Source organism: Palaemon carinicauda, chromosome 2 (assembly GCF_036898095.1).
Source record: "Palaemon carinicauda isolate YSFRI2023 chromosome 2, ASM3689809v2, whole genome shotgun sequence".
Lineage (NCBI taxonomy): Eukaryota > Metazoa > Arthropoda > Malacostraca > Decapoda > Palaemonidae > Palaemon > Palaemon carinicauda.
The window spans coordinates 98,372,487-98,388,623 of NC_090726.1; the positions used below are offsets into that span (position 1 = coordinate 98,372,487).

Below are 16,137 nucleotides of genomic sequence, written 5' to 3' on the forward strand. Positions count from 1 at the left end.
TTTGAATTCATTGAATATCTTTAAAACTAAAGTAGATAGAATTTGAAATGAAAAAATAATTTTTTCAGAAAAACTCATTTAAAGAATTTTTTACTTACCTTCACTGATAGAGCTGTTAGGTGATGGCTACAAGGCTCCTGGTCCCCTATCTTTCTGGAGATATTTTATCCGTTCTTATGATACGTTAAAATTAATGATGAAAGCTTATAGGAAGGGGTTTCATAGTTGCCAACTACTCATTGTTGCCAGGTTCAGTTGCTTTAGAAGGCACTTGGTTTTTAGTCGTCACCATCTTTTGTAATTTGTTTTTCTTTTTTTTTTCCTTATAGCCAGACATCCTCTTTCTCTGTTTTTCTTTGTTATTGCTAGTTTTATACCCATATCCTGCAGAGTCCCTAAGGAATGGTATCAATGAGCTAGCAATATAGTCAATATTGTGCTCAAGGCCTGCAACATGTAATTCACTGAACACAAAGGTTGTTTACTAGTCAGAACACGTGTTCCTACACGCATTGTTATTGTTGCCCAACGTATCGTATGGAAAACAATAAAATATGAACATAAACATAAGTATTGACAGGTTTTCTCATGAGGTTATCGCTATGACCAAGATAAGGAAATTCTGGGTATATATGACACAATATTTCATCTGGTAATGGACCAGACCTTTAACAGCGTGAAAATTATGAAAACAGAAAATGGCCATGTGACCAAATATGGTTATTTTCAAGGCTGCCGATATCCTCAAGCCAGATCCTAACAGCAGAGCATAGGAACATCTTTTGCATGTGGAATCCTTCAAGTTTAAGACAAGATTTCTTGGAACTGGTTATTGCTGCTGATTCAACTATGGTATAAGCGTTGTTTTATACCAATGTGGTTGATTGAAAGTCAAGATTGTTGTATGTTATTCTTAATAGATAAATCACTTACGTAACACAATGTTGAGTACACACAGTTTGGGTTACCAGGATCCATGTCAATTGGTTCTAGGAATTCTTGCCGCATACATTTTCGCCGTAGGACTTTTTGTCACGGACTTTTTGCCGTAGGAAACTTTGTCACTAGGTATTTTTGCCGTAAGGAATTCTTGCCGCATACATACATCTAATGCGATGGATGGTCTCTGTTAATTAGTTCTTACTAATGAAGTTTTAAACAAGCAGTTTTAGCCCATACATACACTCCACTGGTCTTTGATAAATAGCTCGTGCTTCTAAAGCTTAAAACAAGTTGTTTATAAACAAGAAGTATACATACCTACTTACATACATACATACACACATACATCTAATTAGCTCTTACTTAGTAAGTTTTAAACAAGCAGTTTTTAGCATACATACATACATACTCTACTACATACATGAATGCCGTATAATTAATAAAATATATCTAAATTATGAGTATAAAAGGGTATGAGAATAATAGTGTATTATAAAACTGAAAGTTTATTTATTTAAAACAAGTAATAAATTTAAGAGCAATTGAAGTTACAATACATATTCAAATATTCATCATTGTCAAAATAAAATCAATAACAAAGGTATTACAATATAGAAGGTTTATTTATTTAAAATTCAAAATATTTGAAAAAAAAAAATACTTTAAGTTTAGAATGAGTGCAAATTCATTGCAATACTCCGTAAATAGTGTACTTTACGCTGAAAATTATATCTCGAAACAATTCTTTGTATTCGTACATAAACATCTTTGTACTTTTTCTTCATGTGAGATGCTTCGCCGCGTTCAATATCAATTCTTTTCTTTTTTGCTAGACGCTCTTCGTTTTTCAAAAGGTTAATTAATTGCCAAATATTTGGGTGGATATTTGTAACAGAACTTTGCAAGGCATTATGAAACCCTTATTTGTGTTTGGTAACTTATTTAAAGTCCGTTCATAATCATTCCACATATCCACTGGAAATGTTGGACCGACTCTTCGTCTACGAGGGCCCCTGCCTCTTACCCCACCAATATAATACGTCTCAAAATAAGATACCAGGTCCTGAGGCAAAGCATCATTGTTAACTAGTTCCTCAAATGCTCTAATAACATCACTAGAAGGAACAAATGAAAGTGCTGTAAAGCATTTGACCAAAGTGTTAAATTCCGAATCACTCTGGTAACGCACTTTATGGCCAAATTCACAGACTTCTAGTAAGATATTTTTAGCTAAATGAAACAAACATCTGATTACACTCACATTTGGGAAATAATTTTGAAAACTATCAAAATTTGCTTTTCAAAGTCAGTCATCAAAGTTTCAGGTTGCAAAGTTGAACGCAATTCCTTGAGAACCCCAAAAGTTTTAAACTTTAGAAGCACGAGCTATTTATCAAAGACCAGTGGAGTGTATGTATGGGCTAAAACTGCTTGTTTAAAACTTCATAAGTAAGAGCTAATCATCAGAGACCATCCATCGCATTAGATGTATGTATGTAGGCCACTATACTTATTTTTTTTATAGGTCAACTATTTCATATACCTTTGAATTATAAAAGTAATATGCAATTTGTGGCAAGAATACCTTACGGCAAAAATACCTAGTGGCAAAGATTCCTACGGCAAAAAGTCCGTGACAAAAAGTCCTACAGCGAAAATGTATGCGGCAAGAATTCCGGTCACCATGTCAATCATTGATAAAAAAACAAATGCTGATTGCCTTGCGTAGCTACCCTTGTGTGCAGACTGCTTCATTTTGTACCATATTGGTCTTGAAGGATGTAGAGCAAGTGATACTTCCCACTGAATGTCTATGTTAGCCCTAGAATCTAGAATTTCTTTTCCGCTTAGCTTCTTATTCGTTATTGGTGAAAAATTAGAGTATTGTAATCTAAAATGTTCATGTTGATCCATCCAATCCTTAGTATGTCATCTGAAAGAACTTGGATTTTAGGGATTGGATTGAATTTTTTTTTCTCCCCTTTGTGAACAATGTCATAATTCCCATACCAGGGGGGGTATTCAATTTATTATGGGCTTTAACATTATGGTGAATGTTATCAACTACAAATTGAACAAATCTGCTTCCTCTGAAACAGAAGTTCCAATACCATGCACCGAACTTGCACTTCTTTCAAATTACTTGATCCCAAAGTAAGAGCAAGAGAAGTCATGTTTGTTCAAAGATTTGACTATGAATATTGTTCTAAATTTGTCATGCATCTCCTGAGCTAGTTCATACTTAATGGGATATGAGGACTACTGTAGCTCTTTCTGCCTGCATTATTGATTGGCCAATAGAAGCAAATTTTAGATGGCATCATTACCTGCTAAAATATTTTGAAGAATTGTCGGCTAAGATTTAGGAATACTGTATGTATATTCAATAGCAGCACAATCTTTAAGGTATTATTTCTACCGATTTTATGTCAGTTCTTATAAGTTTAGCTGCAGTTTTAATTATTTTAGTTGCTTCTGAATCTAGATCAGTGGTTCTTAAACTTTTTTGCCTTGCACCCCCCTTCTGCACTAAGCATAGAACCCATGCCCCCCCTTCCCACCCTTGAAATTTTTGCCAAACTAGAAAGTACCGTATGTATGTATGTATTGTTTTTATAAACAATATGTTTTGTATGCTAATATACTTCATTGGTTATGTGAGTATATGGATGAATGATGAATTTTTATTTTATAGCTGTTGATTTTTTATAGGAATGCACTGTACTATAGTTCAATAAAATAAACATTGTTCATAGAAAATGGGTAAAATAATTATATTATGATGAAACAAAATTTTATCTTAATCTTTTTTCAAACTGTTTTAGCATTGTACAGATTACAGTCATTACATTGATAGAAAATACTAAAAAAAATACCAATTACTGCAAAAATAAACATAATTAATACTCTTAATACAATCATTCATGGATCATGACCACATCAAAAAATATTACCCATCCTCCTGAGTGATTAATTTACCCATATTTATGTAGTATTGTAAAACAAAAGACATCATAATTACTACATTTTTATTTTCATTGTTACTATTTTAACTGCTTGTAATATTATAGAAAAAGTGGATTATAGCCGGTGGCCTTTCTGACTTAGTACTACTCATCAGGGGGATGGGTGATACTGGATCTTTTGAGCAACTAGTCCGGTAATATTTGGTGGTGTTTGGCTCAATACATATCGGAGACCACTTACCACATCAAGCTTATTTCTTTTCTTCGTTTCGATTCTTACTAATGCTGAGAACCCTGTTTTACAATAATTTCTGCTTAACATCTTCACGTTTATGAGGATTCCAAATGCATATATAATTATATATATCGTAGTTATTCATGTACATTTATATATATATATATATATATATATATATATATATATATATATATATATATATATATATATATATATATATATGTATGTATGTACTGTATGTGTATATATATATATATATATATATATATATATATATATATATATATATATATATATATATATATATATATATAGATAGATAGATAGATATATAAACATATATTATGTGTGTGTTGTGTAATGCCACGTATGTCAGTTTCTAAAATCTGGTCACTCTGGCCTATATGCATAATGCATATGCATAATTTCATTATAACTCCCCTTTTCACACCTCAAATAAATGAACACATTAGTTATAGGTATATCAAATGAAACAAATATATTATGCAGGTGAAATAATGATAACGTACAATACATTTGCATAAGCTGGTAAGTCATACCATGATATGAACAAATTTGTCTGCACGTTCACATGTTACACACACATTTAGATTTTTTATACTGCACATAACTTATCTAAAATAGTAAAACAGCTACAAAGGAATGAATGAACATACAGTAAACACACACGCCCAAAAAAGAAAAAAAAATACTTCTAAATCAGAACTGCACTAAATTCATTAAAAGTAATGTAGTAATTACCAGTACTTGATAATATTTAAAATATATTATGCAGGACTTGAAAGTCCTCACTACTTCGTTTGACAGACTGAGCCAGACTACTGCAACCCTTTGTTATTATATGAGCAGGTGAGATGAGCAGTAAGGTGGTACGAGACGCATTCAGTTCCTGGGGAAACATTTCTCTGACCGCTCTCATCTAAGAGTTAGCCACATGTGTCACTTTCATAACTTATGGCATTTATTAATTGAGTTTTTGGCCTGGTTTGAGATGATAATTAAAAAAAACATATGGAAGCAGTGATAATTTTTTTGACTATTTTGCAATTAATATTAGGAAAAAAATGGCACCATCTAGCAGCCCTGCTTGCGTCCCCCTTGGAAACTCTAGGGGGGGTGCCCCCCAGTTTAAGAATCACTGATCTAGATCATCCCTAGACCTTGTGTGAAGAAAATTCTTGTAAAACAGTTTTAGTTTTACTGAGAAAAGCAAGAATGTTATATTTTCCATTATCAGTTACAATTATTTTTTATTTTCTTTTATTTTCTTGCTATCATGTGTTTATAATTGATACAGATAAGACCAAGCTAGAAATGTGGAATTCAGCTTTCCTTTTGTTTACAAGATCTGAATCAGTGAGCTGCTGCTCATCATTTTCCTGTAAGTCAATAGCAACTTTGGGAAATGCTGATTTTTTTTTTGGGGGGGGGGGAGTGGGGTGAGGGTGTTCCTTGCAAATCCTGTAGTCTTAAAGGTTTTCCCTTTTTTGTTATAGTTATAAAAGAAAATCCCTTTGAAATCATCTTGTTCGTTTTAAAGATTATGTAGCATGATTTGAGATAGACTGCTTCTTCTGAAACAAGGTTCACTGCATGAATAATTCTGCTTCTCATAATTTTGTGACCACTTGTCATTTATATCAACCTTTTCACATACATTCAACACACATTCCTTAAATTCCAGGCATTTCTACATGGGAAGTCTCACAACCTCTTTTTTTTTTTTCTTTTTTTTTTCTCATGCCTAACACCAGAACCAATGAAAATGCTTTGTTCCTTGAAGTTCAGCGCATCTGAAGAGTGAAGAGAACAATAGGACAATTTATCAGTGACAGATTGCCATTTCAAGTAAAGTTCAATGTATTTAAGGATCTGACTGATCAGATTGTAAATTATTTTTCTACCTTCATTTGAATCTTTTTCTTGAATCAGTCACATTTGGGCTTATTTTGAATATTCTTTCACCTCCATCCAGTTGTTTGTTACACAAAACACAATTCTCCATACCTATACAATACTCACTTCAGTTTAGATAGTCTGTAACAGAACTTATGTTTTTAGTGTTTCAATTAAACAAACCTTTTTATTGATAAAGTTACAGAGCTGTTGTGCGATTAATGTAATTTAGAATTTATTTTTTTAATTCAACTTGGTAAATACTGTAGGAATTCGCAGGTAGTTGCAGAGGTAGGGTGCTTTGCCCCGGTACTCTGTGGTTGAGATGTTGCGGCCTGGGACCTTTCATTTTACTTGCCTCGCTGTTTGATGAGTTATAACTTGAAGGTCGCCCATTACTCCAAAAAGTATGGCGTCTAAGATTACAATAAACATGATTAAGCCATTCTCCGATGAAGGAGATGTTTTATCATGGTTGAAGAAGTTACCCTTAGTGGCTAAGCTGCAGAAAATATCAGATTTAGCCAGTTTCATTCCATTGTATCTGGATGGTGGTGATGCTCTAGCAATTTATTTGGAGATGAGTGATGAAGACTAAGAAAGTGTAGCAAAAATTCAGGAAAAACTGAAAGTAGCATTTACTGATGATGCATTCTCTGCTTTTGGAAAACTGGTTCAAGTAAATTGAACAGGAAAACCAGTTGATGTTTTTGCTAATGAAAGTAGGAGGTTTGTCGGTTTAGCTAAGTTTGATAAAGTTGGTTTATAGCAAGTGCCAAATTATGATGACAGTGGCAATTAGTGAATTGATTAATCATACTAGAATTTTATCATCTAAACAGGAAGGTGGTGTGGTAATTGTAATTGTCATAAAGATGGGAGGAGATGGTGCAAAACCTGACCTGTGAATAGGGCTAAGCTTTTCCAGTTTAAGGGTCTATGTTTGTAAGGTAGTGGCCCGTCGTATGATAAAAGATTGTTAAGAGGCACAGGTGAGTTGTTTTATGTGTAATAAAATTGGTCATATGGCCAGTCGTTGCCAAGAACAGGTTGCGGAAAGTTAGTAAGAGGTGACTGCTACACCTACAGCCACCCTTTTAATGATAAGAAAGGCACACCTTGATACATTGTCTAGAATTGATGTATGGATTAGTAATGAGCCTGCAAAAGGAATTGTTGATACAGGCTGATCTACACTCTGGTACATTTCATATTTGTGTCCCACTGCAGAGGTGAAGTGTACATCAGTGCTTTTCATGGGAGTCATATTAAATGTAAAGTTGCACATTGGGTGGAGCTAGTTGTGAATGTGTGACATTGAGGGCTGTAGTGTTGAATCATTTGGTTAATGGTGTTGATATGGTGTTAGGAGTTGGTGCTATTGACCAATTGGGAGGTGTCTCAGTGACCCAAGTTGTTGCTTCAGTTAGTCAAGAAATTGTGCATAAACTTGGTGGCGAAAGTGATGACATCTGTACATCAGTTGTAAATGAAGATTCAGACTTTCATGCTGTGTTTGATGGACAGAAAGGGACATTCAGGTGGTTTTGGAAAAGCAATAAGCTTGTGACATTGACAAATAGAGTTAAGTTATTATGATAAAAAGCTTGAGGGTTGGAAGAAGGAAGAATTTGAGAAGTGGACAGGTGGATTGCCTTAGGTATTTTAGTTCCATTGAAAGAAAAGATTAAAGTTGGTATCATTCCTATAATAACAGTGGATCAGGCTTCAAAGAATAAGGTGTGACCAGTGCCAGATTTTCGGGAACTTAATGTTAATGTCGAGTGTCACACTGGTGATGACATGACTGATGTATGCAGCAAGACAATGCTTGAATTTCAAGAGACATGTGAGAGTATATCTGTTGTGGATTTGAAGTCAGCCTTCCTACAGTTGAGTTGTGATGAAAAATTGTTGCCATATCACTAGTGAACTTTAAGGGCTAGACTTTTTGCCTTACAAGATTGAGATTTAAGTTGAACTTGGCACAATGGATTATGTCTAAGATACTAAAGACTGCGTTGAATAAGACTGAAAAAATTGAGAATAATCAGTTCATATAAAAATGACATTCTTGTGAACAAATAAATAACTTCTGCTGATGAGGTAATAAGACACTTGAATAACCAATTTCTCTGAGTCACTCAATGGAGGAGCTTCATTAGGATTATGACTGCTAAGAGTTGATGGAGAGTTGAGGTTTCAGAAGTAATAAGGGGCCTGAAGTTGTAGATATGTTTACAAGGAGGAAATTGTTTTTAATTTGTGGTACATTAGTGGGTCATTATCCTATAGCGGGATATTTAAGAGTTGCATGTTGCTACATTAAGAGAAGAGCATCAGGAACACATTGGGAGGATCCTGTCAGTGAACAGTCTATGTTGATGAATAAAGAAGTAATTGAGAGTGAAGGGACGCCAGCAAAATTACTATGGGTGTAGGTTTGGATAGTAGCAAGATTGCTGAGGATGCTGCTTGGCTTTGAAAAAAGGGGGTAATTTCAACCACATCAATGTTGCCAAATTAGAAGCTGTTTTGTAAGGGGTAAATGTAGCTATTAGATGGGATCTTGAGTCAAGAGAGGTGAGGAATAACTCTGCAGCTATTGAAGCATGGTTAAAGTCTGTAGTAAGTGCTGAAACACGTGTTCACACAAAGGGAGCTGCAGAGATGATAATTAAGAGACATTTGGGTACATTGAAAGAATTGATTACAGAGTTTGGCTCAAATTGTGGTTCTGATGGTGCCTACAGAGAAGACTAAAGCTGGTATTTTGACAAGAGTCAAGAAAAGGTTGGTGAGGAGTGAAGTTAAGCATGCATGTCTCTGCACAGGTGCTGTAGTTGATCTAACAGAGTGTGGATCCTGAAGTTTCCAGAGATTGTGTGAAGAAGATAGTTTCGTGTTGTGATTGTTGCCAGTCCATTGATCCTTCACCTGTGGTGTACAAATGAGGTAAATTAAATGTTAAAAGAAACTGGCAGCACCTAGCTATTGATGTTACTCATTAGGGACAGATACTCTTTTTACTTGTGGTTGGCTGTAGTTTAGGTCATTTTGCAATATGGAGGCAGTTAAAGAGAGATGCTAAAGAAATATCTAATGAGTTGAATAGCATCTTTTTAGAAAGAGGGTCAGTTGAACTATTACCGAACAATAGTACAGTATTTAGGTCACAGTGATTAGGAGATATGTTTTCTCGGAACATTTTTAGAGTGTTTTGAGATGCTTATCGACCAAGGGAAAATAGAATAGTTAAAAGACACCATAGGATCATCAAGGCTAGTGCAGAGAGGGGAGGAATTAGTCCTATAGAAGCAGTATTCTGGTACAATAGCACACTAAGGTATGGACTGGATGAATCGTCAGTTGCACAACTTTTAGTGAACAGATATGAGTGTAGTAACCCTTCAGTAGTCCCCAACAGAGGCTATACCAGTCAAGACAAGCCCCTTTCAATTAAGATGGGAGAGGTGTAGGTGAAGCCCCTGATGCCTGTTGTAATACTCAGTGGTGTAAAGGAATTTTTACTCATGTGAACTCCTTGAATAACTTCTCTGTTGATGGAATACCAAGGCATGCGTTGGCTTTGCGACCAGATACAGTTATATTTTCCCATCTGATGGCTCAAGTGAAAGGTCAAGTGATGATTCAGTCTCAGAAGAATCGGTGGAACCACAAGTAGGCGGTCAAAGAGAAAAAAGAGAGGATCAGCATCCACAGAGGAATAGAAAACTTTTTGTATGAATGGGTGATTATGTCTGATCAAGTAGTGTGTGTGATGTTTTGTGTAATGTGTGTTGATCTTAAGATCATGTGGGTTTGTTGTGTGATTAATGTAATTTAGGATTATTTTTGTAACAATTAGTCAAACACTGCTGCATTGACGAGGGAGTTGGACGTTTACACTTACAGAAGTTGTCAGATAGTTGTTGTTCAGGTAGGGTGTTTGCCCTGGAGCTCCATGGTTGAGTATTCCTGGCACAGGACCTTTCCTTTCACTTTCCTCATTGGTTGGTGAGTTTTAACTTGAAGGTCATTAATTACTCTGTCTGAGGGATTTTGCAAGGTGAGTTTTAATTACAAAAGCTCATGTATGAAACATTTTATAAAAATAGAATAAAACCAAATTTAAGGTACATCAATATTAGATAACTAAATACAATTCGATCAGAACAAGTTAGAGGAAGGCAGAGCTATTGATATTTCGAAGCTAAATATCCATAACTCAGAATCTTAACTATTTTACTGCAAGGCATCAGATCATCATTATTAACTGCAGGCGAGATTCATCACCATCGGATGTACATGCACACTTATTACCTATTATTTCCATGATGATTGGTTTTACTGCTGACCACAGATTAAATTTTTTGAAAGTTTTCTAGTTTTATTGTATTTTACTCTAAAATAATATAAAAACATGGTGCTTTTTGTGTACTTTTCTTTTGGAAAAGCCTCACTATTCATTGTGAATTGATAATAGATTTTTTTTCAGAAATTTGTTTTGTTGTTAAATGTAACAAAATAATAGTAAAGAACTGTGATTCTATTTTTTAAAAAAAACTTTATAATTAAAGTAAAGGGATTACTGTATGTAATAGCTTAATCATTACAATATATATATAGGCATTGAAAGATTTAAAGCAGCTCATTGGTAACAGATCTTACATTATACAGAAATGTAAAGAAAATATCTGTTGGTTCCTTAAGACACAAGAATTTTGATGTAATGTATAATTATAAGGCATTTGAATGTCATCCAAGTTTCTTACGCTGTTTTTCTTTCCAACCACCATAAACTCAGTTTTATTTTCATTTAATTATAGATGTTTGATTGTCATCCATTCCCTAACACTGGCAAGAAGATTTGGCCCTGTACACTTCCCTGAGGTAACCCTCTGTTTAAAAGTTCATACGATGAATAAGAGTTAACAATTTGTGCTCAGTAATTTCTGTCAACCAAGTAGTCTTTTAGATATTCAAAAGCTTGATCTTCAATACCAATGGACCGTCAATCATTTAGTAGCAGTTCATGCACAACTGTATCAAAAGTAGCACTAAGAACAAGTAATAATAAATACCTCATTTTGTTTTCATCCATCATTTCCATCATATTTAAAACAGAACAGATACCTGTCTTTGTATAGTATAATTTTTTGTAATCAGAGTGGTGGTCTGGCAAAGCTTTTATTTCTTCTAAGTGACTAATTAGTTATTCAAGAATTACATATTCTGGCACTTTTGAAGGATAGATTCGAAATAGGTCTGTACGAGCTTAATTCCTGATAATTTAAAGCACTTTTCAGAACTGGTATGATTACAGCCATATTTCCAGATTTGGGAAACTTATTCTCATCGATGCTTGTATTTGCTATTCTTGTAAATATATCAGCTAGACTAGAAAAGTTTCTTTCTCCAGTTACTTTAGATATTGGCATTGGATTGATGGCACAGTCTTAGTTGGTTGGCTGAAGGTAGGAGGGCCTTAAATGAAGAACGAGAAGAGCTTTTTTATTAAAAAATAATTAGGTGTGATATACAACCATGTGTTATACTCTTCAATAGGGTAGGTCAGCTCTGTAAGAGTCGAGCTTGACTAATTGGGCTGGTGACTTTCCTCCATATCAATCAATAATTTGGTATGATAAACATGATTTTAACTTCCATATGGTTTGTATTTGTAAATGACATATCTGGTAAGTCATACACCAGTGTGCCGATCACGTTTTGATGTACACTGTACGTCATCATAATGAAGGAGTTATGCATTTTGTTTATTATGTCTTTACTAAATATTGTTTGAATTTATGTTAAAAAATATGCTCTTGACTACAGTATAAGCTTTTAATCTTAGTTTAATGGGACTTTATGGCATCTGGGCATCTCATGTTGGTATATTTACACAGCTTTGAAATAGAAGTAAAACAATCTGATGTATATTTTTTTCTAGGACTTAGGAACCCCAAGTGAAAAGATATGGCCTGGCTATAGCCAACTTCCTGTTGTAAAAAAGACACAGTTTGCTGACTATCCATATAATCATTTGAGAGAACGATACAAAGCACGACTCTCAGACCAAGGCTTCAGTTTGTTAAATAGGTAAGATACTTGGAATACATTTTAAGATTCTAATATGTGAAATATTTTGTATAAATGAGAATGATATTAACATCTTTGAGTCATTAATAATTTATTTATTACCAGAAGTTAATGTAGGTCTTCCAGGGCCATCTGGAAAACGCTTAAGGAAAGGTCCTTTTAGGTGTAACAATGTTAGAAGTATGTTTATTATTATTTTTGTTAATCAGTCTCCAGAGAAAGATAAAGTTTGGGTTCTGCTTTGCATCCAGCATCCTTAGGAATCCATCACTTTCCTCACTGGTGGTATATTGGTTCCTACTACTCTTTTTAATTTTCTTTTCAGTGGTTTTGGTGTTGTCCCAAATGCTCCTATGATTATTGGCATCTCCCATAGCCTTCACAGTTCATTTCACAGATCTTGGCACTTTTCAATTTTTCTCTTCCCTTATCTTCCACTCTTGAGTCTCAAAATACTGCCACATCTGTGAGTGATCCTTTCTTCTTTGTTCTGTCAACCAGAGTGATGTCTGGTTGGTGTGCTTGAATCAATCTGACCATTCTAATACTGTAGTTCCAGAGCAACTTTGCCTGGTATTTGATATTTTTTACACAGACTTCAGTGGAGAGATGTAGCTGCTCTTATCATGCTGAACATTCATTAACAATGTGCTTTATGGTTTCTTCTTTACCATACATTTCCTTCAATTTATTTCACAGTGATACCGGATTGCAGTGCCTAATGTGAAAGCTATCCTTTCACTGAAGAGTTTGGCTTAAAACAAGCAATGTCTCATGGAGTAAGTTTCCAGTCTCGCGATACGATTCAGTATCACCCATGATCCAGGCTCACAGCGAGCCTGGATCACGCAGCTCATGCTCTTTGAGCTAGTGACCGTGTGACTAGGCCCCTAACACGTGTAAAGTAATTAGAATTGAGAATAAGTGGTCTGTATACTTCTTTTACATGGACATTACTCGATCCTTAGAGCTCAAAGATGATTTCTTATAAAGGAACTTGTGTGCCTGTGATAGCTAACTGTATGCTTGTGTATGCTATACGGCGTTCACATTTTAAGAAAGTGTTTATGGAAACAAATACCTTGAGAGCCCAAGTCTTTGCCACAAGGCAGGTTTTTGGAGGATTTGACATTTTTCTACTGATTTTTTTTTTCTCATAAAAATCCTGGGTTAGCCTGTAAAGGTTCTGAAATTTTTTTTGACAGCTAGACTCAGGTATTCAGAATTTAGTTGTTTTGAGAAAATAGAAATGGCTTTAGCTTTGTAACATTTCTCTTTTGTGACATTCAACTCATAGAGAAAGAAACAAAATTTCAGACATGCTTTTGTGAAACACTAGCCTTCCCAGAGTAAATAACATCAGAAAGATGTAATATTATTATCATTATTATTAGTACTAGCTAAGTTACAACCCTAGTTGGAAAAGCAGAATGCTATAAGCCCAAGGGCTCCAACAGGGAAAAATATTGCAGTGAGGAAAGGAAACGAGGAAATGGATAAACCATAAGAAATAATGAACAATTAAAGTAATTTATTTTAACTATAACTGCATCAAAGCAGATATTTTATATATAAACTATAAAGACTGGTGTCAGCCTGTTCAACATATGAACATTTGCTGCAAGTTTACACTTTTGAAGTTTTTCCGATTCAACTACCCAATTAGGACGATCATTCCACACCTTGGTCACAGCTAGAACAAAACTTCTAAAATACTGTGTGGTATAGAGCCTCATGATGGAGAAGACCTGACTACTAGAATTAACTGCATGCCTAGTATTATGAACAGGATATAACTGTCCGGGAAGATCTAAATGTAAAGGATGATCAGAATTATGAAAAATCTTATGCAACATACATAACGAACTAATAGAACAACGATGCCAGAGATTAATATCGAGATCAGGAATAAGAAATTTATTAGACTGTAAGTTCCTGTCCAACAAATTAAGATGAGAATCAGCAGCTGAGGACCAGACAGGAGAACAATACTCAAAAAAAGGTAGAATGAAAGAATGAAAACACTTCTTCAGAATAGATTGATCACAAAATCTTAAGACTTTTTCAGTAAGCCAATTTTTTTGTGCAATTGAAGAAGACACAGACCTAATGTGTTTCTCAAAAGTAAATTTGCTGTCAAGAATCACACCTAAAATTTTGAAAGAATCATACAAAGTTAAAGAAACATTATCAATGTTGAGATCGAGATGTTGAGGAGCCACTGTTCTTGACCTACTTACAATCATCTTTGAGTTCTGTTAGGATTCAACTTCATACCCCATAATTTGCACCATGTACTAGTTTTAGCTAGATCACTATTAAGAGATTCAGCAACCCCAGATATACATTCAGGGGATGGAATTGATGCAGAGACTAGCATCATCTGCTTATGCAACAAGCTTGTTTCCTAGGCCAAACCACATGTCATGTGTATATAGTATGAAAAGTAATGGGCCAAGAACACTACCCTGTGAAACACCGGATATCACATTCCTATACTCACTATGGTGCCCATCAACAACAACTTTTTGAGATCTATTACTTAAGAATTCAATAATAATGCTAAGAAACGACCCACCCACTCCCAACTGTTTGAGTTTGAAAACAAGAGTCTCGTGATTAACACGGTCTAAGGCAGCACTAAATTCAAGGCCAATCATACAAACTTCCTGACCATAATCAAGGGATTTCTGTACAGCATTGGAGATTGTAAGAAAGGCATCACACGCTCCAAGGCCTTTATGAGCACCAAATTGCAAACTATGGAATAGATGATTACCTTCAGCAAACCTATTAAGATATTTTGACAAAAGACATTCAAAAACTTTAAATAATATGGGAGTTATGGAAACTGGGCGGTAATCAGTTGGATTTGAGCTACCACAAACACTTTTACATAGAGGAGTAACATTACCATTCTCCAACAAGTGCTAAAAGCTCCTCTTCTTGCTAACTTGCGCAAAATAACAGATAACTTTGGAGCTCAGAAATCTGCAGTCTTTATGAGAAATAGAGGAAAAATACCATTTGGGTCTACACCTCCATAAGCATCAAGGTCCATCAACAGAACTTTAATTTCACGAGATCCAAAACAGGAATGAGGAAGTTCGAGTTTTTCATTACTGTGTTTACTGTCAAACACACAAGCCAAAAGGGTTGCTTTTTCCTTTGGACAGTGAGTGACTGGGCCATCTGGTTTAAGTAAAGGAGGAACTGTTGCATCTACACCAAGGAGTGATATTCTAGGATGAATGTAAAAGGAATATCTAGCTTTTCTTTTCTTCATCTTCCCCTATCTTAGGGCATAATATCTAGAGACTCTGTTGGCTAGAACTTCTACAATTGCAGGTAAGCCCCTCTTTGACTTGAAACTAGAATATATTGACATCTTTACGAAGAGGAATTGAGACATTGGCTCTCATTATGTATAATCAAAAACCTGTTGTTATACATGGCCTGGATAGTCACTGTTGTGTTCTTACGCTCATATTCAATTTTGCTACAGGTAGTCAACCCACTGGTATTGTCAGGCCACTGGTTCATGACGTGTCAGGTTGCACATCCCTCACATTATCATGCACAGATGCTGCAATCCTGGGAAAGTTTTCAGCCAGTTGAAGGGAATTCCACCCACCATAGTGTTGGTCTTCCTATTTAAGGATCGTAGGGTTTGTATTCTTTTGTAGTAACAAATCACACATTTGGAAGTAATTTTTCCTAAAAATGCAAGCCTCTAATAACCACCTGGGGGAAGTCTCGTCTGTAATCAAAGTGGAGAAGGTACAAGCAAAGGGGTGCACGTATTTCTTTACGCTACCACTAGTAACAACTGGACGGTTGTTGACAATTCATTAAAGTTTTATAGCCGTTTACTAGCTTGTGCTGTTATCATCTGCCTATGTAAAGAACTACTGTACAGGTTTGTACAGTGTTTTAAGCTAAATGCAAATTATTAACAAATTTGTGATATTG

The 16,137-nt window shown here is 35.0% G+C and overlaps 1 protein-coding gene across 4 annotated transcripts in view; it reads left to right on the top strand.

Annotated features, from left to right (window-relative positions):
* Positions 1-16,137, top strand: part of Pitslre (cyclin dependent kinase 11B pitslre) — a 769,596-nt gene that overhangs the window by 681,480 nt on the left and 71,979 nt on the right. For all 4 annotated transcript variants that reach the window (XM_068357118.1, XM_068357131.1, XM_068357124.1 and 1 more), the window contains one exon: positions 12,017-12,165. In XM_068357118.1, the coding sequence (XP_068213219.1) occupies positions 12,017-12,165 (149 nt within the window). The remainder of the gene's footprint in view (positions 1-12,016; positions 12,166-16,137) is intronic.